This window comes from Hyla sarda, chromosome 2, assembly GCF_029499605.1.
Source record: "Hyla sarda isolate aHylSar1 chromosome 2, aHylSar1.hap1, whole genome shotgun sequence".
Taxonomy (NCBI): Eukaryota; Metazoa; Chordata; class Amphibia; order Anura; family Hylidae; genus Hyla; species Hyla sarda.
The window spans coordinates 17,667,566-17,692,621 of NC_079190.1; the positions used below are offsets into that span (position 1 = coordinate 17,667,566).

Sequence of the window (25,056 nt, forward strand, 5' to 3'; positions counted from 1 at the left end):
AGATTACTATGCAGATCATGTAGAACCCGAGCACCTAACATTATTATTCATCTTTGTTACATCTTCTTTCACAATTACATACGGTATACTATCCATGTAGCTTTAACCCCGGTCATCCTGATCTTTTTAGTTCCCAAGTACAGTGCCAGGCTTACAGTGAAGACAAACCGTGACAGGGAGAGCAGTAAGAGGTACTGGTAAGAAGATGCCTATGACTTGCTAATACATCCTAAGACTTTGTTCACAACCGTGTGATGGTTTCTGTCGTAACATAATCCACGACGGCGGCATCCGACCCATCAAAAAGACAACAACAGGGCCCAATAAACCCTAATGACTTAATGGCTCTGTTGTTTTTGGTTATTTCGTTTTTTTTCCCAAAATGTGGGCTTTTTTTTTTTTTAAAGCAGGTAAAACACTGCTTGGACATGCTGAAAGATTATCCACGGGCAAGCCAAGGTGTGGTGTACAAGCAATCCCTGAGGTCTTCCTTTGGGTACTCTAGAAGTAGTGCCTACAAAGACCCCAGTTTTTCTTCTCTTTCCCTCTGGGTAACAAGATCCGCCTCCGATGAGTTGTGGGAATGGGTCCTTAGTGCAGTAGACTGCTCACAATATGTTTCTATACTGTTGTGAATTGACTATCTCTAGCAAAACCACTCAAAGGAGAACTCCGTGGCTAGACTTCTTATAGCTTATCCAAAGGATAGGGGATAAGATGTCTGATTGTGGGGGGTCTGGCTGCTGGGACCCTCCACGATCTTCGTGCAGACACCCGGTGTTTTGAACATGTTCCGAACGCTGGGTTCAGTCTGCCGTGGTCGTGACATCACATCACGCACCCTCCATTCATGTCTATGGGAGGGGACATGACGGCTGTCAATAGACGTGACTGGAGAGACGTGGCGTGAAGTCACAAGGGGGGCGTGACGTCACCACCATGGCCGCCCGAACCCAGTGTTCTGAAAACAATCTTCAGAACGTCGCGTGTCTGCAAGGAGATCCCAGCCACCGGATAGGGTATAAGATGTCTAGCAACGGATTACCCCATTAAGGTTATTAAGTGCAATATGGTGTACTGGTGGAATCATCTATGCAAGGAAGAGCCTCTCATCTTACCTCTGCCCATTTTTTGGGAGTCAGGAAGGATGTATGGGGCAATTGCCTTCTTTTGGATTAACATGGTAGGGACCCAGTAGGCATATAGGCTGGGTCCCAGTAGGCATATAGGTTGAACTCAATGAACCCCGTTTCATAGGGCTGCCAACACAATTTTGAATGCAACTCTGAATGAGAAAATAGGCACAAAATAAGGCAAAAAAAAGCCAAACTATGACAGTTACCCCACGTTGTCTGCAGATTTAGACTGTAAAATGCTGTTGAATTTCAAAGATTTTCAGAAGCTCCAAGCCTTCACCGAAATGTTTAGTTTTTTTTCAAAAAGTTGGATTTTGAAATATTCTAATGTCATATACTTTCTAAAAAAAATAAAAACACTTGACAGGCTCTAAAACGTTCCGGCTAGTGACAATATTCTCTGAGCTGAATAGCTAGAATAACTGGCACAGCGTGATCTATAGACGCAATCTTTTTGGATTTTTTTGTTGTTGGAGGGGGCGCATTTTATATAGTCATCTGGTTGATTGTTCTGACGCTCAGAACATTACAGTCTAGATCAATCTAATGTTTCTTGAAGCTTCCTTTTAGTGCATTGAGAATGTGACAGGAAACAGACGTGAGTGTCAGGCCCCAGAAGTCTGTGAAATGCGACTTAAATAGCAGATGGCATTTTAAAGACTGTCATTTTTGTTTTTATTGTAGACATACAATGGCAGTAAAATCTGATCTGGGCTCATGGTGGTTTTCTTTTCTTTCAGCCGCCACGGCATAAGCAGGAGCCCAGCGCAGAAGGTCATAGCTTCCGGCCCTCGATCACTCACTTTTGCTCTAATCTCTGACATTTACCCCAAATGAATAACCCCTCAAGTGGGCATCAAGGGGCATTTAGCACCACTGAAGACGGGGGACGAGCGACCTAAAAGATTATAATAAGGAATATATTTTACCTAAATATTTAATATAATATGAAAATAGTCAAGGCCTACTCTCCTAGAATTACCGGCGCAATTTGATCTGGCGTCCTGTATTTCGGAGACTTATTTGGTTCTGCATTTATTTAGGAGATCTGAGTTGAATTTGTTTAGGTTTGGTCTGGGGTCTAATTGTTTAGAGGTTTTGTTCTGGGGTATTCACTTGTTATAGCGTCTGGTGTATAGTCTATATTTGTTTTGGGGGGTATGGCCAGGTGTCTATTAATTATGGAGGTTCGTTGTCTTTATTTAAGCGGTCTGCATTCATTAAAGGGGTACAAATTGTTCCAAATTCTGAAGCAGGCAGCCTGTGACATCATAGCCCTGCCCCCTCATGATGTCACACCCCGCCCCCTCAATGCAAGTCTATGGGAGGGGGCGTGACGGTCGTCACGCCCCCTCCCATAGACTTGCATTGAGGGGGCGGGGCGTGACATCATGAGGGGGCGGGGGTATGATGTGACAAGCTCCCGGCACTGGCTCCAGCCTTCGGAATAGTTTGTTCCAAACGCTGTGCAGTGGAGTACCCCTTTAAGGACTTGTGGTCTGTGATCTGTATTCATTTAGGAGGTCCAGTGTCCATTTTTAGGTTGTCTGGTCTGGGGTCTATTCGTTTATGGAGTCTGGTTTAAGGTCTCTATTCATTTAAGAGCTTTGGTGTCTTTTTAGAGTGGGGTGTGGTGTCTATTCTTTTAGGGGTTTGGTCTGGAGCCTGTATTCATTGAAAAGGATCTGTACTAATTAAGAAGGTCTGGTGTCTGTATTTATAGGGGAGTCTGGTCTGGGGTCTATGCATTTAGGGAGTCTGGTATGAAGTCTGTATTAATTTAGGAAGTTTGGTATCTTTTTAGGGTGAGGGTCTGGGGTCTATTTATTTAGGAGATTTATTCATTAAATAGGTTCTGGTCTGCGGTCTGCATAATTTAGTAGGTATGGTCTGGGGTCTATTCATTTATGGAGTCTGGTCTGAAGTCTGCATTAATTTAGGAAGTTTGGTGTCTTTTTAGGGTGAGGGTCTGGGGTCTATTTATTTAGGGGGTCTATTCATTAAATAGGTTCTGGTCTGGGGTCTGCATAATTTAGTAGGTATGGTCTGGGGTCTGTTCATTTAGGGAGTGTTCTGTATTGATTTAGGAGGTCTGGTCTGGGGTCTGTATTTATTTAGTAGGTCTGGTCTGAGGTCTATTCATTTAGGGGGTCTGGTCTGGGGTTTTGTCTTAATTTTGGATGCTAAATGGCATAATATGGACTACCTTCTGAGCCATTATCAAGCTTAACCCTTTCTTTTTTAGCTAGATTGAGCAGTCACTTTGTCGGACCGGGCTAAAGCTTGTCACTTGTCGTCATGAAAAGATCTTGGTACAGGAGGAAGCCGAGACCTGGGCTGCTTTACGTTGAATCTCTGCATAGTACAAATAATATTTTTTGGACTATTTTTGCATGGCTCTAATTCTGGCACCCAGGGATTCTGTAGAACAGGAGACACAAATCCTTGGCCAGATTGGTCTGTAAAGCATCTGGGCTCTTCCTCATTGCCAAGCCTACATCAAAGAGGTGAACCGAATCCATATAACACAGGCGGCTGAAGCGTTGAAGCTCCAGTAGTCACTCCCCTTAGTGCACTCATCAATTCAGGCAGCGACTCATTCGTACCCCTGGGGATTGTGGGGTATCCTTATTATCTAGCTCTTCAGCCAACCATTCCCCCTCCCCCATGAGTCGTTCACATTTTTTGATGTTGTCTGCAGTACAGGAAGATAAGCGCCCTGTCTCTCATAAATCAGCTTTATGTTATAGTCTGACATATTTATTGCTTTGGAGCTTTTTTATTGTTTGTTTGTGTAGATTTCTTCTTTTGAGACAATCAGTGCTAATTGTTTTCCCTCAGACTGTCTCAATTTATCATCCGTCCTCCCACAATTCCATGTTCTATGTCGCTCCATTATGTCGGAGGCACCTCTAAGATCTGCTCAGCCTGTTCTTCCTGGTGCATGAACTGAAATCGCACCTCCCAGACCCAGGCACAGTGTAGGTGCAGTTTGGTTATGTTATTTACTATCATTCTAATGGAAATCAGCAGCTCCATGTTCTGGTGAGTTTGTGCTTATCCACAGCAGCCAATCTGAAAAAGCACAGCTGCAGTGTAAAGCATGGGGGGAGAACAAAGGTGTAGCCTGAGATTTTAGACTCAAGTACTGCCCAAAATTAGCTAAACTGTTCTTGAGCCCAAAACTCTTCATATTCCGGTCAGTATACTTGCCAATAGTCACAGTTTTGGCGAAGCAACTTATCTTTGTCCAAAAGTGGGTGTTCCAAAGTTGGGCCCAAATTTCCTAATTTCTGACATTTAAATGTTAGCAAGTATGGGGCAACTTTGAGAGAGAGACACTGTTCCACACAGGAGTAGAGAGAGACTGCGCAGAGAGAGACTGCGCAGAGAGAGACTGCGCAGAGAGAGGCTGCGCAGAGAGAGGCTGCGCAGAGAGAGGCTGCGCAGAGAGAGGCTGCGCAGAGAGAGGCTGCGCAGAGACTGCGCAGAGACTGCGCAGAGACTGTGCAGAGACTGTGCAGAGAGAGGCTGCGCAGAGACTGCGCAGAGACTGTTCCACGCAGGAGCAGAGAGAGACTGTTCCACGCAGGAGCAGAGAGAGACTGTTCCACGCAGGAGCAGAGAGAGACTGTTCCACGCAGGAGCAGAGAGAGACTGTTCCACGCAGGAGCAGAGAGAGACTGTTCCACGCAGGAGCAGAGAGAGACTGTTCCACGCAGGAGCAGAGAGAGACTGTTCCACGCAGGAGCAGAGAGAGACTGTTCCACGCAGGAGCAGAGAGAGACTGTTCCACGCAGGAGCAGAGAGAGACTGTTCCACGCAGGAGCAGAGAGAGACTGTTCCACGCAGGAGCAGAGAGAGACTGTTCCACGCAGAAGCAGAGAGAGACTGTTCCACGCAGAAGCAGAGAGAGACTGTTCCACGCAGGAGCAGAGAGAGACTGTTCCACGCAGGAGCAGAGAGAGACTGTTCCACGCAGGAGCAGAGAGAGACTGTTCCACGCAGGAGCAGAGAGAGACTGTTCCACGCAGGAGCAGAGAGAGACTGTTCCACGCAGGAGCAGAGAGAGACTGTTCCACGCAGGAGTAGAGAGAGACTGTTCCACGCAGGAGTAGAGAGAGACTGTTCCACGCAGGAGTAGAGAGAGACTGTTCCACGCAGGAGTAGAGAGAGACTGTTCCACGCAGGAGTAGAGAGAGACTGTTCCACGCAGGAGTAGAGAGACACAGTTTTGGTGAAGCAACTTATCTTTGTCCAAAAGTGGGTGTTCCAAAGTTGGGCCCAAATTTCCTAATTTCTGACATTTAAATGTTAGCAAGTATGGGGCAACTTGGAGAGAGAGACTGGGCAGAGACTGAGCAGAGAGAGACTGGGCAGAGACTGAGCAGAGAGAGACTGAGCAGAGAGAGACTGAGCAGAGAGAGACTGAGCAGAGACTGAGCAGAGAGAGACTGAGCAGAGACCGAGCAGAGAGAGACCGAGCAGAGAGAGACCGAGCAGAGAGAGACCGAGCAGAGAGAGACCGAGCAGAGAGAGACCGAGCAGAGAGAGACCGAGCAGAGAGAGACCGAGCAGAGAGAGACCGAGCAGAGAGAGACCGAGCAGAGAGAGACCGAGCAGAGAGAGACCGAGCAGAGAGAGACCGAGAGAGACTGTTCCACGCAGGAGTAGAGAGAGACTGTTCCACGCAGGAGTAGAGAGAGACTGTTCCACGCAGGAGTAGAGAGAGACTGTTCCACGCAGGAGTAGAGAGAGACTGTTCCACGCAGGAGAAGAGAGAGACTGTTCCCCGCAGGAGTAGAGAGAGACTGTTCCACGCAGGAGTAGAGAGAGACTGTTCCACGCAGGAGTAGAGAGAGACTGTTCCACGCAGGAGTAGAGAGAGACTGTTCCATGCAGGAGTAGAGAGAGACTGTTCCACGCAGGAGTAGAGAGAGACTGTTCCACGCAGGAGTAGAGAGAGATTGTTCCATGCAGGAGTAGAGAGAGACTGTTCTACGCAGGAGCAAGCAGAGACTGTTCCACGCTGGAGTCAAGTGAGAATATTTTGCGTTTTTCTGCCACCAGATGTTCCGAATCCTCTTTACATCTTATTTCTGTTTTGCTATAAATTATGAAGAGACTATTTTGGGCAGAGCACACCTGTGCACCATCCAAGCAGATACCATGAAGCAAACACATGAGCACAGTCTCTGCACTCATTACAAAAATATAAGGGCTGTGGTTTTATGGGTTTATTGGGGTCAGCCATGGGTCTTGACCTCCGATATCATATAATCCTGCATATTTTTCATATTAGACTTCTATTTAATCATATCCCTGAAGGAATTATACTGTATCCACTAAAGACAGACTTATACAAGGGTCATTATATTCATGAACCAAAAACTGCAGAGATGATGTATCCAAGCCTATCATGTTCCATACTGTCTCAGCCAGCCTTTCTAAGTGTATCATACGTAATACTGTCCAATAGGTCAGAGTATCTAAGCCTTTTGGTGTGATACCCAGTGCATCTAAGCCTATCATGTGTAACAATGTCTGCTAAACGTATATACCTAAACTGACCATGTCTGATACTGTCTGCTGAGCCATTTAAGAGGCACGGTCATTATGAAAAGCTTTTTCTATTATGTAGTACTACTGATAAGATGACTTTTTTAAATATACATTTATTTTAAAAAGATGTCAATTTTACTTAAAAAATAAATAAATAAATAAATGAAAATAGCCGCCACTAGGGGTCATCTATCTTTATGCAGACAGACTACTCTGTATTTTGCAGAATACTGGATACCGGACGTAAAGTGAGTTGGTATCCAGTATAGGAGATCACTATTGCACCACTACAGCCTTCAGATGTTTCTAAACTATAACTTCCCACTGCAGCTCCAGCTGTTGCAAAACCAAACTAGAACTCCCAGCATGCTTGAACAGCCAAAGCTTTCTCTGACTCCTGAATTACAAAGAAGCCGATCAGACATTCAGGAGTCTGTGAAAGATGAGTGACAAACATAGTGAGAGCTATGATGATTAAAATCCCGCTTTACTACAGATAGAAAATACTATGAATAAAAACTACTGTGCAGTGATATGCAGACTGCCAGGCTGCTCCCAGACTCAGAGCAGATGAGTCATCACAGTGAGGGAGAGAGATAGACACGCCCCTTCCACAAGGCAAGAAGAAAAAGCAGTGAGCGAGCTATAAATGATATATTTGTTAGGGCTATATAGGCCCTAGACACATAAAAATTATATGTACATGATCAGAATTAGGTACTGAGTAAAATATCACTTATTTTTTTGGCACTATGACAGGTACACTTTAAATTCAAGTCTATTGTGAATGCTAATGTCTGCTAAGCTAATGTATCCAAGCCTGTCATTGTTACGCCGAGCGCTCCAGGCCCCTGCTCCTCCCCGGAGCGCTCGCGGCGTTCTTCTGTGTGCAGCGCCCCGGTCAGACTCGCTGACCGGGAGCGCTGCACTGTTATCGCCGGCGGGGATGCGATCCGCGTAGCGGGACGCGCCCACCCGCGGGTCGCATTCCAATCATCTCACCTGTCCCGTTCCCCTGCTGTCATGTCCCAGCACTCTGAAATTTAAAGGGCCAGTGCACCACTAATTGGTGCCTGGCCCAATCAGTGGTAATCACTCCCTAACATATAAAAACCCACTTCCCCTTCCTGTCCTTGTCGGATCTTGTTGCCTTGTGCCCTGTGAAAGCGTTATAGTGTGTTCCCAAGCCTGTGTACCCAGACCGTCTGCTGTTGCCCCTGACCACGAACCTCGCTGCCTGCCCTGACCTTCTGCTACGTCTGACCTCACCTCCATCGAGTCCTTGTGTACCGCGCCTGTCTCAGCTGTCAGTGAGGTTGAGTCGCTATTGGGTGGAACGACCTGGGGGTTACCTGCCGCTGCAAGTCCATCCCGCTTTGCGGCGGGCTCTGGTGAAAACCAGTAACCTCTTAGACTCCCCTGGTACGGCCCACGCCATCACCCCACTGACACAGAGGATCCACCACCAGTGTCCTCTCCGCATACCAGTCCGGATCCTGACAGTCATGAATTATAGTTACAGATATAGATACAGTCTCTGCTGTATCTAAGCCTATTATGTGTAATACTCTCTTCTGAGCTGATGTATAAAAGTCCATAATGTGTGATACAGTCTATTATGTGTGATAGTGTAATGTGTTGATGTATATATTAAGTCTGTTACGTCTTTTGTGCTACTTTCTGATGAGCTGATGTATTTAAGCCTATCATATGTGATACTGTCCAATGAGCCAGTGTACCTAAGTTTATGTGTGATACTGTCTGATAAGCCAGTGTATCTAAGCCTAACGGATACTTTCTGAAAAGCTGCTGTGAAAAAAACAGTTCTCTGTGTTACAACCTGTATCTAAGCAGTCCTGTGTGAGAACCACCCAGCCCTGCATTCCCTATAAACACACAAGTGTTGGGTGTCCCTTTCACACCATTCTGTTCTGTATACACACAGGAACGTAACTGACCCAGTTGATAAACATGTCGGCAGGTTCTGTAACATCCGACCATCATAAACCCCCTCAGACCACCTCCATTAAATACTGCAAAGACGGCTAAGAGGATCCAGCAGCTGTAAAAATGAACAAGACAAAAAGAGACATCGATCACAATGCAACTGTCCTAGTGGTGACAGAGCAACTGCACAGCATAGAGATTTTGTCACATTGTTCCTGGGCTGAAGTAATGCTCGCCGACCTTGTCACAGTTTCCATTAGAACACAGCAGAATTTCTGGTCCCATAAGGGAAATTCCTTGCGGCAGTAAAGTATCTGTCCAGGCTTTGGATGTGCAGGGTATATAGATGACGTCTCTGCTACAACACATCAGACAAAGCACATCAGACACAGTCTGCATTTAAATACATGAAGTATACCACATAGGCAACAACCCAGAGGGCAACTACCTGCCACTGGGGGCCCCTGCAGGTCCCAATAGACAAATCAAATTTTTTTTATGGTGATCTCCTGTCAATTGGTGGCCTCTACTGGAAACTGCCTGTCATTTACGGTGCCCTTGGTTCCAATGAACAAGCACATTCCTCTTGGTAGTGTTCTAAGACAGTACAGTACACTTCCCATTGTGGGCGCCCAGGGCAAGCACCCCAATTCCTGCAAGGGAGGAAGAGAAGATGCTGGTGGACTATGCTGGAGCAAGAACTGAGGAAAGGTAAGTATGGTGTATAGGGGGACCTATCTAAAATGGAATACTACCTAAAGAAGCAACACAATATATTGGGGCAACACAGTCTACAGGGGGAAAACTACTTATAGTGGGGACATTGCAAGTAGCATACCCTCATTAGGTAATGTCCCCCTTGTAAGTAGTTTTCTCCCTGTAGGTGGTGTTGCCCCTGTATATTGTGCTGCCTCTTTAGGTAGTATTGTTCCTGTAGGTTGTATTGTCCCTTTAGGTAGTATCCTCTCTGCAAGTAGTATCCCCTCGTTAGACAGATACTACCTAAAGGGACAACCCTACCTACAGGGGAAACCCTACCTACAGGGGAAACCCTACCTACAGGGGAAACCCTACCTACAGAGAAGATACTACCTACATGGGGAAATATTAGCTACACAGAGGGGGAAAACTAGCTACAAAGGGGGAATACTAGTTACAGAGGGGAACAACTACCTAAACAGGGGATACTACCTACACAGGGGGACCTACTTGGGATACTACCTACAGGGGGGGATATTACCGACAGGGACACCTACCTACAGGGGCTACTTACCTACTCGAGGGAACCTACGTAATATTGAAAACTAACTACTGTGGAAACCTGTATACAAATTAGAGCAACAGACCTTCCTAATGAGGGGACCCTACCGTCTCGCATGCCCATCCCATTTGAATGCCCTAACAGGCAAACTTATACCACAATGGTAAGCCTAGACCCTGTGGTTGGAAGCAAATGGCTTCAGAGACAATAAAGCACAAGCGATCGATCTCACAGCTGCATTGTCAATGTACCCTATAAGTACAAAACGCAGGATAGCAATTCTTAATTCAATTTCCAAACTAAAACAAAATGTGTGGGGGGCCAATGTTGGGCCTTAGGCAATTGCCTCCGTTCCTGTCCCCTTAGATCCGGCCCGGCCTGACATAACAGGCACAGCATGTGAACTCTTGTTGCAGCCGCTCAATCCCAATGTTTTTACAAAAAGGCCTTTGAATGAAATGTGTACTGTGATTGTGGAGACTAAATCTGCTGACTGGCTACTTGGTACAGAGCTGCCCCTAGGCCAATACAGCATCTGGTCAACTATGTCCTCGCTGTCTTTGCAGCGCGCCTCAGAGCTCACATGAGCCGCCCCACTCGCTCTACAGATCGCTGGCACAGAACTCTCAACTAAAAATAAAAACATAGAACACACATGAGATTATCTGATGCCACAGGATTTAAGGGCACCGACTCCTGTGCATAGCGGTGCCCATATAGTTACCTGGTACTATAATATGACTTGTACTTATATATGTGCAGGTGAAACAACTGCACGGACACATATGTCTGGTGTCATTGTATAGGAAGGAACTTACAGCTGATGATCCTACAAGGGCACTGATGCGGCTGACCCTATTTAAAGGAAATGTTATATGCCCTGGATTGACTGGTTATATGTATTATATATCATTTGTACTAATATATCCACACTGAACCAAATGTTACTGGTACATGAATATTTCCACCAATGTCTGTTGTATTTTATATGCCCACGGGAGCCACTGGTACTATAATACAGACCCTGACATCACTGGTACTATAATACAGACCCTGACATCACTGGTACTATAATACAGACCCTGACATCACTGGTACTATAATAATACAGACACTGACATCACTGGTACTATAATAATACAGACACTGACATCACTGGTACTATAATAATACAGACCCTGACATCACTGGTACTATAATAATACAGACACTGACCTCACTGGTACTATAATAATACAGACACTGACATCACTGGTACTATAATAATACAAACACTGACATCACTGGTACTATAATACAGACCCTGACATCACTGGTACTATAATAATACAGACACTGACATCACTGGTACTATAATAATACAGACACTGACATCACTGGTACTATAATACAGACCCTGACATCACTGGTACTATAATAATACAGACACTGACCTCACTGGTACTATAATAATACAGACCCTGACATCACTGGTACTATAATACAGACCCTGACATCACTGGTACTATAATACAGACCCTGACATCACTGGTACTATAATAATACAGACACTGACATCACTGGTACTATAATACAGACCCTGACATCACTGGTACTATAATAACACAGACCCTGACATCACTGGTACTATAATAATACAGACACTGACATCACTGGTACTATAATACAGACCCTGACATCACTGGTACTATAATAATACAGACACTGACATCACTGGTACTATAATAATACAGACACTGACATCACTGGTGCTATAATAATACAGACACTGACATCACTGGTACTATAATACAGACACCGACATCACTGGTACTATAATACAGACACTGACATCACTGGTACTATAATAATACAGACACTGACATCACTGGTACTATAATACAGACACTGACATCACTGGTACTATAATAATACAGACACTGACATCACTGGTACTATAATACAGACCCTGACATCACTGGTACTATAATAATACAGACACTGACATCACTGGTACTATAATAATACAGACACTGACATCACTGGTACTATAATACAGACCCTGACATCACTGGTACTATAATACAGACCCTGACATCACTGGTACTATAATACAGACCCTGACATCACTGGTACTATAATACAGACCCTGACATCACTGGTACTATAATAATACAGACACTGACATCACTGGTACTATAATAATACAGACACTGACATCACTGGTACTATAATAATACAGACACTGACATCACTGGTACTATAATAATACAGACCCTGACATCACTGGTACTATAATACAGACCCTGACATCACTGGTACTATAATACAGACCCTGACATCACTGGTACTATAATACAGACCCTGACATCACTGGTACTATAATACAGACCCTGACATCACTGGTACTATAATACAGACCCTGACATCACTGGTACTATAATACAGACCCTGACATCACTGGTACTATAATACAGACCCTGACATCACTGGTACTATAATACAGACCCTGACATCACTGGTACTATAATACAGACCCTGACATCACTGGTACTATAATACAGACCCTGACATCACTGGTACTATAATACAGACCCTGACATCACTGGTACTATAATACAGACCCTGACATCACTGGTACTATAATACAGACCCTGACATCACTGGTAATATAATACAGACCCTGACATCACTGGTACTATATTACAGACCCTGACATCACTGGTACTATAATACAGACCCTGACATCACTGGTACTATAATAATACAGACACTGACATCACTGGTACTATAATACAGACCCTGACATCACTGGTACTATAATACAGACCCTGACATCACTGGTACTATAATACAGACCCTGACATCACTGGTACTATAATAATACAGACACTGACATCACTGGTACTATAATAATACAGACACTGACATCACTGGTACTATAATACAGACACTGACATCACTGGTACTATAATACAGACACTGACATCACTGGTACTATAATACAGACACTGACATCACTGGTACTATAATAATACAGACCCTGACATCACTGGTACTATAATACAGACACTGACATCACTGGTACTATAATACAGACCCTGACATCACTGGTGCTATAATAATACAGACCCTGACATCACTGGTACTATAATACAGACACTGACATCACTGGTACTATAATACAGACACTGACATCACTGGTACTATAATAATACAGACCCTGACATCACTGGTACTATAATACAGACACTGACATCACTGGTACTATAATAATACAGACACTGACCTCACTGGTGCTATAATAATACAGACACTGACATCACTGGTACTATAATACAGACACTGACATCACTGGTACTATAATACAGACACTGACATCACTGGTACTATAATACAGACACTGACATCACTGGTACTATAATACAGATGTCCCTAGAACTTTATATATATATATATATATATATATATATATATATATATATATATAGACACTAATCTCACTGATATTATTATGTAGACACTGATGTCACTGGTACTATTGTATAGAAACTGATGTTATTGATACTATAATACAGACAGTAATGTTACTGGTACTATTATAAAGACACTGGTGCCACAGGTACTATTATATAGAAACTGAAGTCACTGGTACTATTATATAGAAACTGAAGTCACTGGTACTATTGTATAGACACTGATGTTCCTGGTACTATTATATAGAAACTGAAGTCACTGGTACTATTGTATAGACACTGATGTTCCTGGTACTATTACATAGAAACTGAAGTCACTGGTACTATTGTATAGACACTGATGTTCCTGGTACTATTGTATAGACACTGATGTTACTGATACTATAATACAGACAGTAATGTTACTAGTAATATTATATAGACATTGATGTCACTAATACTAATATATAGACACTGATATCACAGGTTCTATAATACAGAACTTAAAGGGGTACTCCACTGGAAAACATTTTTTAAACAGATTTGAAAATTACTTCTATTAAAACATCTTAATCCTTCCAATACATATCAGCTGCTGATGATCCACAGAAAGTTATTTTCTTTTTTAATTTCCTTTTTGTCTGACCACAAGTGCTCTCTGCTGACACCTCTGTCCATTTTAGGAACTGTCCGGAGCAGGAGAGGTTTGCTATGGGGATTTGCTCCTACTCTGGACAGTTACTAAAATGGACAGAGGTGTCAGCAGAGAGCACTGTGGTCAGACAGAAAGGAAATTCAAAAAGAAAAGAACTTCCTGTGGAGAAAAAAAAGCATCTGGAAGTACTGGAAGTATTAAGATTTTTTTTAATAGAAGTAATTTACAAATCTGTTTAACTTTCTGGCACCAGTTGATATATAAAAAAAAAAATGTTTTCCAGTGCAGTACCCCTTTAATGTCACTGGTTCTATTATTTAGACACTGATGTCACTGATACTATAATACAGACTCCAATGCCACCAGTACTATTATATAGACACTGATCTTATTGGTACTATTATATAGACACTAATGTCACTAATACTATTATATAGACACTGATCTTATTGGTACTGTCACGATGCCGGCTGGCAGGAGGTGGATCCTCTGTGCCAGAGAGGGATTGGCGTGGACCGTGCTAGTGGACCGGTTCTAAGTCACTACTGGTTTTCACCAGAGCCCGCCGCAAAGCGGGATGGTCTTGCTGCGGCGGTAGTGACCAGGTCGTATCCACTAGCAACGGCTCAACCTCTCTGGCTGCTGAAGATAGGCGCGGTACAAGGGAGTAGACAGAAGCAAGGTCGGACGTAGCAGAAGGTCGGGGCAGGCAGCAAGGATCGTAGTCAGGGGCAACGGCAGGAGGTCTGGAACACAGGCTAGGAACACACAAGGAAACACTTTCACTGGCACAATGGCAACAAGATCCGGCGAGGGAGTGAAGGGGAAGTGAGGTATAAATAGGGAGTGCACAGGTGAACACACTAATTGGAACCACTGCGCCAATCAGCGGCGCAGTGGCCCTTTAAATCGCAGAGACCCGGCGCGCGCGCGCCCTAGGGAGCGGGGCCGCGCGCGCCGGGACAGGACAGACGGAGAGCGAGTCAGGTATGGGAGCCGGGATGCGCATCGCGAGCGGGCGCCACCCGCATCGCGAATCGCATCCCGGCTGGAGACGGTATCGCAGCGCACCGGGTCAGTGGAGCTGCCCGGAGCGCTGCGGTAGCGAGAGTGAAGCGATCGCTCCGGGGAGGAGCGGGGACCCGGAGCGCTCGGCGTAACAGGTACTATTATATAGACACTAATGTCACTAATACTATTATATAGACACTGATCTTATTGGTACTATTATATAGACACTAATGTCACTAATACTATTATATAGACACTGATCTTATTGGTACTATTATATAGACACTAATGTCACATGTACTAATATATAGGCACTAATGTCACTAATACTATTATATAGACACTAATGTCACTAATACTATTATATAGACACTAATGTCACTAATACTATTATATAAACACTGATCTTATTGGTACTATTATATAGACACTAATGTCACTAATACTATTATATAGACACTGATCTTATTGGTACTTTTGTTGACACTAATGTCACTAATACTATTATATAAACACTGATCTTATTGGTACTATTATATAGACACTAATGTCACTAATACTATTATATAAACACTGATCTTATTGGTACTATTATATAGACACTAATGTCACTAATACTATTATATAGACACTGATCTTATTGGTACTATTATATAGACACTGATCTTATTAGTACTATTATATAGACACTGATCTTATTGGTACTATTATATAGACACTAATGTCACTAATACTATTATATAGACACTGATCTTATTGGTACTATTATATAGACACTGATCTTATTGGTACTATTATATAGACACTGATCTTATTGGTACTATTATATAGACACTAATGTCACTCATACTATTATATAGACACTGATATTATTGGTACTATTATATAGACACTAATGTCACATGTACTAATATATAGACACTAATGTCACATGTACTAATATATAGACACTAATGTCACATGTACTAATATATAGACACTAATGTCACATGTACTAATATATAGACACTAATGCCACATGTACTAATATATAGACACTAATGTCACATGTACTAATATATAGACACTAATGTCACATGTACTAATATATAGACACTAATGTCACATGTACTAATATATAGACACTAATGTCACATGTACTAATATATAGACACTAATGTCACATGTACTAATATATAGACACTAATGTCACATGTACTAATATATAGACACTAATGTCACATGTACTAATATATAGACACTAATGTCACATGTACTAATATATAGACACTAATGTCACATGTACTAATATATAGACACTAATGTCACATGTACTAATATATAGACACTAATGTCACATGTACTAATATATAGACACTAATGTCACATGTACTAATATATAGACACTAATGTCACATGTACTAATATATAGACACTAATGTCACATGTACTAATATATAGACACTAATGTCACATGTACTAATATATAGACACTAATGTCACATGTACTAATATATAGACACTAATGTCACATATATTAATATATAGAAACCATTTTGTGGATGGTACAACTGCATAGGCACTGATAAGGTCGATATTATGATAAGAACCCTTCTATGATTCAAATCATTAAACTGGTAGTATCAACCACAACAGTCCCTATGTGAATATCTACAGATAAGGCCAGTGCTGTAACATGGGCACAGATCTGTCTGTGGCACAACTGCATGGGCACTGGTAGTAGGATTGGCACTATTATATGTACACTGATATATTTTACAAACAATTGTATAATAGTATTCCTTTTAGGATGTTACAACTCTACACAAGTCAAGTTTTCATTGAAATTCATGGTATTCAGTGGTATTACTGAAGCGTGCCATCTTCCCGACCCATGATTCATCTCGCCCACATGTTAAGTTAAATGAGGAGACGGTAAAGATGTGTCGGGGATTCTCACCCGTCCTCCGTGCTCATTCCCATGATCTCATGGAACCTTTACCGCCCTATATCATCGCTGATCACTCATGTGGGACTAAAAATACAAAGAAAACCAGTGACCTTCGACTGAGAGACACCAGAGCATCCATCCTTCTCGTCTTCATGGCCTCCTTCACAATTTGATGTTCTCTCCACTACCTGGTAGAGCAGGGTTTCCCAACCAGTTTTGCAAAACGTCAACTCCCAGCATGCCCGGACAGCCGACGGCTGTCCGGGCATGCTGGGAGTTGACGTTTTGCAACAGCGGAAGGAGCGGATAGCTACCCCACCAGAGGCCAAACTAATGACCAAGCAGCCATGTTTTTCTCACCCTTGAAAAAGACAAAAATCTTACGAGTTAAAAGTATTCCAAAAACCGTCCAAAGAACCACAAAAAAAGGGTAAAAATGTTTTAGTCCATGACCAAGTTCTAGCCAAACCGGTCATAAGAACCATAATGACCAAGTGATGACAGAACTGACTAAATCAACAGTAGAGTCATTGGTATCAATTAGAACGAGAACTTCCTAAAATTAATACTAGTAGTTTTGTTGTAAAAATAAAATAAAAAATTGCATTAAAATTTGCGTACATTTTTTTTCTCAATTTTATTTTTCATTGTGTTATTTTCACCAAGTAACTCCAGCCTAAACTAACTTATCCCCTATCCTCACTGACAGCCAGTGTCTCCATCCAGAGTTTACGGGGGGGGGGGGGTCCCAGCCATCGGACCCCCTGTGATCTCTGGAACGGGACACTGGCTGTCAAGGAGAAGCGTATGTGATCTACCAGAGAATGGCACACGCTCCATTCCTTTCTATGGGAGCGCCAAGGATGCCCTAGTGCTATACTCTGGTCTCTTTGGCTCTCCCATAGAAATGAATGGAGCGTGTGCCATTCTCTGGTAGGTGACACATCCTTCTCATTGACAGCCAGTGTCCCGTTCCAGAGATCACACGGGGTCCGATGGCTGGGACCCCCTCCCCCCCGTAAACTCTGGATGGAGACACTGGCTGTCAGTGAGGATAGGGGATAAGTTAGTTTAGGCTGGAGTTACGTGGTGAAAATAACACAATGAAAAATAAAATTGAGAAAAAAAAATTACGCAAACTTTAATGCAATTTTTTATTTTATTTTTACAACAAAACTACTTGTATTATATTTTAGGAAGTTCTCGTTCTGATTGATACCAATGACTCTACTGTTGATTTAGTCAGTTCTGTCATCACTTGGTCATTATGGTTCTTATGACCGGTTTGGCTAGAACTTGGTCATGGACTAAAACATTTTTACCCTTTTTTTTGAGGTTCTTTGGATGGTTTTTGGAATACTTTTAACTCGTAAGAGTTTTGTCTTTTCCAAGGGTGAGAAAACATGGCTGCTTGGTCATTAGTTTGGCCTCTAGTGGTGTGGATATCCGCTCCTACCCCCACTTCTCACTGAGAGCTGGGTCCTGTACCAGAGATCGTGAGGGGTCCCGGCGGACAGACCCCTCACGATCAGTTACTTACCCTCTATCCTATGGATAGGGGATAAGTTAGTTTTGACTGGAGTTCTCCTTTAAAATCCATAAAAGTGGGCAGATGTCTGAAGAACCATCGACAACTAAACATTCAATGACCTTTTGTGTGATACCCAGTTGCATTTTGAGTATAATTTGCCGCAATTTGTGCCTTGAGACTTCATCAGGCCCAATCTAAACCCCCAAGAAAGTGCAAATACAACAATTCCAACCAAACATTCAAAAACATTTAACAGTGCTGGAAAGTCCCAGAAGCCACATAAACAATTTGCCCCAAAAACTTTTTTCCCCCCTGGCACCTATCTTGTTGGGCAATTTCCTATCGACGCCTATTAGAGTTTTTTTTTTATTTGAAGTCCACTTAAGCTCGGCTTGGCTTCTGGACTTGTGTAATGGACTCTCTGAGGTCTAAAATATTTTATCCGAAACTTGACCAGAATAGAAAAACAAGTACTTACCAATGGTCGTCGTGAGGAAGGAAACCACCTCAGATTCTTTGCCGTCATTATAAAATGCCAAGTGCCAGATGCCAGAGTCCAAATATTGGATGAATCCGGTCTCATGACTTGTTAAAGGGACCACCCCCCTGTGTAGCCTCTGAGGACCCTCTATGCTTCTCGCCTCTTGTGACAGCAGACGTCTTCCATCCAAAAGTTCCACAAAATCAAACTGCAGGCAAAACAACAACATAAAATGAGAAATGATCTACAATAATCGTACCCAGACAAGTCCTCAAGGGCCACCAACGTTTTTAGTTTTCTCAGTTACTCCATTGGGATAGAACAGGAAAAAACTAAATTCTTGGACTGTTGGGGGAGTTTGGGGACTGGGTTGGGGACCTCTGATCTACAAGAATTAACAACCCTCGTCCAATTAGATATTTTGTTCCATTTTGTCACCTGTGTGTGTGACGGTGGGAGTCCTCTTCTACCATAAATGCCGACAAGAGCCGCCTTTCCCAAAGACACATTGAACTTGAGGTGAACAGGATGGTCTATGAAGACCTGGGATCTCCAGAATATGCCAGGAGGAATCTTCTGTGTTGCTCTCCGACCCACATCCAGTTCTCCGGAGTCAATAAAACTGTCATCGGGAAAGATGTTGCTGGGTTTTCCTGCATGAGAAAAAAAAAATCAAAAACATAAGTCTTTCTACAAATGAGCACAAGAAATGCGAAATGTCAGGTGAACGATGACAGATTTGACGGCTGATGTCGATATAATAGTCAGGAGAAGGCTGGATTGAAGTATAAGTAGATATGACAGATTGGAGGAAAGCAGAAACCTTGACCCACCGGCTATGACAGCAAAATTCACAGGGGTCAAAGTGAAACCCCTGAGGTCAAAGAATCAACAAACCCAGGATCAACAGCCGAATCTTTCTCTATAGTGCTAATCGGTTATGAGCAGTGTTTTAGTTACTATGCTGCCGGGGTTGTCACCTCTGTTTGACCTATTTTTGGGACTGGGCCGGCAACTATTAGATAGAGTGAGGGGGAAACAGACCTACAAAAACACACATATCAGACTTTCACAGTACACTTAGCAGAATAGGTCAGTGGTGCACAATATGCTGGAAGCTCTGTCTTAGTTGTCCATTAGCTGTCCAAAAAAGTGGTCAAAACAGAAGCAAAGCCCCTTATCTCTCAGCAAAGCAGGGCAACAAAAGAGATCACAGGTGCTGCTGTGGGACAAACAAAAGGTTCACAAGTAGCACCAAGATTTTATTTGTAATAAAAGTTTCCAGGTCTCGAGAAGCCGGCATGGTGCTCCGCTGATCACTCTGGGCCTGAGTTCTCAAACTATGGACTGGTTGGATGCCAGTAATCAATGGACACACTGGATCTGTCATAATAGGGCCATTTCAGAGTGTAGGAAAACTCCTTTACGGAGCCAAGTGTAACCTTAAAGGGGTACTCCACTAGAAAAAAAAAGGTTTTAAATCAACTGGTGCCAGAAAGTGAAACAGATTTGTAAATTACTTCTATTCAAAAAATCTTAATCCTTTCAGTACTTATCAGCTGCTGTATGATCCACAGGAAGTATTTTCTTTTTGAATTTGCTCTCTGTCTGACCATAATGCTCTCTGCTGACACCTCTGTCCATTTTAGGAACTGTCCAGAGCAGGACAGGCTTTCTATTGGATTTTAGTGGATTCTAGTGGATTTTCTCCTACTCTGGACAGTTCCTAAAATGGACAGAGGTGTCAGCAGAGAGCACTGTGGTCAGACAGAAAGGAAATTCAAAAAGAAAGGAACTTCCTGCAGAGCATACAGCAGCTGATAAGTACTGGAGGGATTAAGATTTTTTTACAGAAATAATTTACAAATCTGTTTAACTTTCTGGCACCAGTTGATTTAAAAAAAAAAAAATGTTTTCCAGTTTATATTTTTTATTTTACTTCATTATTTAATTGCTATGATTGTATCTTTTTTTTTAGTCTTAACTATTTATTAACTGAGGCTTTGTTTTTTGCGGGACCAGTTTAAAAAAAAAATTTTTTTACACATCATTTTACTTTACATACAAGTTAAATTATGTTAGCGTTTATAGTATTCTTTATTTTGTTTTACTTTTTAATTCTTAAAATAGTTGTCATTTTTCCTCTTCATGTGTCAACTTGATATTGTTATATAAGAGCCCTCGTTTTTTACGGGACCAGTTTCTGTTTGGCTTTTTTCTTTTTCTTTTTACAGATCATTTCTTTTCTTTTGCCTTACTTTTTCATTGTTATAATAGTTTTCATTTTTTTTGTTTTAACTTTTTAATTTTTTTAATTTTTAAATTTGTAAATTTTTTTATTTTTTTATTTTTTTTAGTTTTAACTTTTTAGATTTTATATTTACCTGTTTTATATATAATAATGTTATATATATATATATATATATATATATATATATATATATACACCTGTTTGACCTTTGAGGCCTCGTTTCTTGTGGGACCAGTTTTTAGATTTTTTATTTTTGTTTGTTTTGCCCATCATTTTATGTTACATATCAATTTAATAATGTAAAAGTTTATAGTAATTTTTAAGTATTATATTTTAATTGTTATAATGTCATAATTGTTTTCATTCGATCACGTTACAGAATGGGTTAAAGGAGGTGCACTGGAAGTTCCACCAATCTCAGCTTACATGACAACACAAAAGGGTTCTCCAACCAGTGTGCCTCCAGCTGTTGCAAAGCTACAACTCCCAGCATGCCCGGACAGCCAACGGCTGTCCGGGCATGCTGGGAGTTGTAGTTTTGCAACAGCTGGAGGCACACTGGTTCGGAAACACTGACATACAAAACATGGAAGACACTGCCGACCATTCCTCCATGTATTCTTATTTATGATTTACATCCACACAAACAGGCGTTTCGCCAGCCACGACGGGGCTCGTTCCTCCCACTGTTCTAGAAGGATCTATTTGTAAATAAAAGGGGCTCTGGGTGATTTCTGATTGAAAGGAACCAAAGCAGAGATTTCTATTTAGATAATGGCACAATAGCAGACCTTAATGTGGCGTTCTAATCAACATTTCTATAATAACCCTTATTTTAATCTTATTTTTCAATCTAATTTAATTTGATTCCCACGTGTTCGATAAAAAGGAGAAAGAAAGAAAAAAGGAAAAAAAAACATTCGTCCTCTGTTGTCGTTTTCTTCTCATTGTTCTTTAATCTTACAGAATTGGCTGTTTTCTTCATCTTCAATCTTCGGGGGGGGGGGGGGGGGGGGCGGTGGTTGATGGGGGGCAATACAGAAGGGAACGGAACGCCGTCGCCATTTGTCGCCTGTTATTTTAAACCGAAGATCTAAATATCTATCTTTTTGTCTGCTTGAAAATCAAACGGGGACCAAGCATTGTTTTCTGTTGATCTACCCGCCATTAGTGAGTCTGTGGGGGGGGGGGTAGACGGAACGGGGATGTTAGATGTAACCGCAAGACAAGAGGAGCATGGGTACAGTGTATGAGGACCGCTGCGCTTCATTCTCAATTGTCCGGCATGAATGGGATGGGATGGTTTATGGCAAATGCACAAGGCCCCGCCAAACAACAATAACTGCTTTAAATGGTATATATATATATTTTTTTTTTTTTCTAAAGCTGTACCCACCAATTTTACTACAACTTAATAATTATAGAATATATTGGTATAAATTGGTTACACAGATATCTATATATATATATATATATATATATATATATATATATATATATGTATATAAATATATATATATATATATATATATATATATATATATATACACATACACTGTGTATATATATATATATATATATATATATATATATAATATAGATATCTGTGTAACCAATTTATACCAATATATACTATGAATTATTAAGTTGTAGTAAAATTGGTGGGTGCAGCTTTATTGTATGACATGCCCATAGGGGCAGTATTATAGTAGTTATATTCTTGTATATAGGAGCAGTATTATAGTAGTTATATTCTTGTATATAGGAGCAGTATTATAGTAGTTATATTCTTGTATATAGGAGACAGTATTATAGTAGTTATATTCTTATATATAGGAGCAGTATTATAGTAGTTATATTCTTGTATATTGGAGCAGTATTATAGTAGTTATATTCTTGTATATAGGAGGCAGTATTATAGTAGTTATATTCTTGTGTATAGGAGCAGTATTATAGTATCTATATTCTTGTATATAGGAGCAGTATTATAGTAGTAATATTCTTGTATATAGGGGGCAGTATTATAGTAGTTATATTCTTGTATATAGGAGCAGTATTATAGTAGTTATATTCTTGTATATAGGAGCAGTATTATAGTAGTTATATTCTTGTATATAGGAGGAGTATTATAGTAGGTATATTCTTGTATATAAGAGGCAGTATTATAGTAGTTATATTTTTGTATATATGGGGCAGTATTATAGTAGTTATATTCTTGTATATAGGAGGCAGTATTATAGTAGTTATATTCTTGTATACAAGAGCATGATTATAGTAGTTATATTCTTGTATATAGGAGGCAGTATTATAGTAGTTATATTCTTGTATACAAGAGCATGATTATAGTAGTTATATTCTTGTATATAGGAGGCAGTATTGTAGTTATATTCTTGTACATAGGAGCAGTATTATAATAGTTATATACTTGTATATAGGAGCAGTATTATAGTAGTTCTATTCTTGTATATAGGAGCAGTATTATAGTAGTTATATTCTTGTATATAGGAGCAGTATTATAGTAGTTATATTCTTGTATATGGGAGCAGTATTATAGTAGTTATATTCTTGTATATGGGAGCAGTATTATTGTAGTTATATTCTTGTATATAGGAGGCAGTATTATAGTAGCTATATTCTTGTATATAGGAGCAGTATTATAGTAGCTATATTCTTGTATATAGGAGCAATATTATAGTAGCTATATTCTTGTATATAGGAGCAGTATTATAGTAGTTATATTCTTGTATATAGGGGCAGTATTATAGTAGTTATATTCTTGTACATAGGAGCAATATTGTAGTAGCTATATTCTTGTATATAGGAGCAGTATTATTGTAGTTATATTCTTGTATATAGGAGGCAGTATTATAGTAGCTATATTCTTGTATATAGGAGCAGTATTATAGTAGCTATATTCTTGTATATAGGAGCAGTATTATTGTAGTTATATTCTTGTATATAGGAGGCAGTATTATAGTAGCTATATTCTTGTATATAGGAGCAGTATTTTAGTAGTTATATTCTTGTACATAGGAGCAGTATTATAGTAGTTATATTCTTGTATATAGGAGCAGTATTATAGTAGTTATATTCTTGTATATAGGGGCAGTATTATAGTAGTTATATTCTTGTATATAGGGGGCAGTATTATAGTAGTTATATTGTTGTTCATAAGGGGCCTTATTATAGTAGTTCTATTCTTGTATATAGGAGCAGTATTATAGTAGTTATATTCTTGTATATAGGAGCAGTATTATAGTAGTTGTATTCTTGTATATAGGAGCATGATTATAGTAGTTATATTCTTGTATATAGGAGGCAGTATTGTAGCTATATTTTTGTACATAGGAGCAGCATTATAATAGTTATATTCTTGTATAAAGGAAGAAGTATTATAGTAGTTATATACTTGTATATAGGAGCAGTATTATAGTAGATATAGGAGCAGTATTATAGTAGTTATATTCTTGTATATAGGAGCAGTATTATAGTAGTTCTATACTTTTACATTGTGGCAGTATTTTAGTAGTTATATTCTTGTACATAGAAAACAGTAAGATAGTAGTTACGTTTTTTTCCCATAGAGGGCAGTGTTATACATTTCCATACAAAAGCTGCCTTTATGTCTGAATGGTTACTGTCCCATTTGATGGTAATATCACTTGTGACTATAGTTGCCCTTAAAGTCTCGGTAGTTACATGTACAGGGCTTCATTGAAGTAAGGGGAGACCTTACATTATGAGGGTGTATAACCCCCCGTCTCACCAGAGCCCGTCAATGAGATAAAAATGAACATGACTCCTCTCATACAGGAACGACTTCAGGCATGCACATAGGTTGCGGTGGAACGCTGGGC

The 25,056-nt window shown here is 40.9% G+C and overlaps 1 protein-coding gene across 14 annotated transcripts in view; it reads right to left on the bottom strand.

The window, feature by feature from the left end:
• The window catches only part of TENM4 (teneurin transmembrane protein 4), a 1,400,276-nt gene that overhangs the window by 126,493 nt on the left and 1,248,727 nt on the right, over window positions 1-25,056 (bottom strand). For all 14 annotated transcript variants that reach the window (XM_056561274.1, XM_056561279.1, XM_056561286.1 and 11 more), the window contains 2 exons: window positions 19,387-19,601; window positions 18,946-19,156 (listed from right to left, as the gene is read on the bottom strand). In XM_056561274.1, coding sequence (XP_056417249.1) covers window positions 18,946-19,156; window positions 19,387-19,601 — 426 coding nt within the window. The remainder of the gene's footprint in view (window positions 1-18,945; window positions 19,157-19,386; window positions 19,602-25,056) is intronic.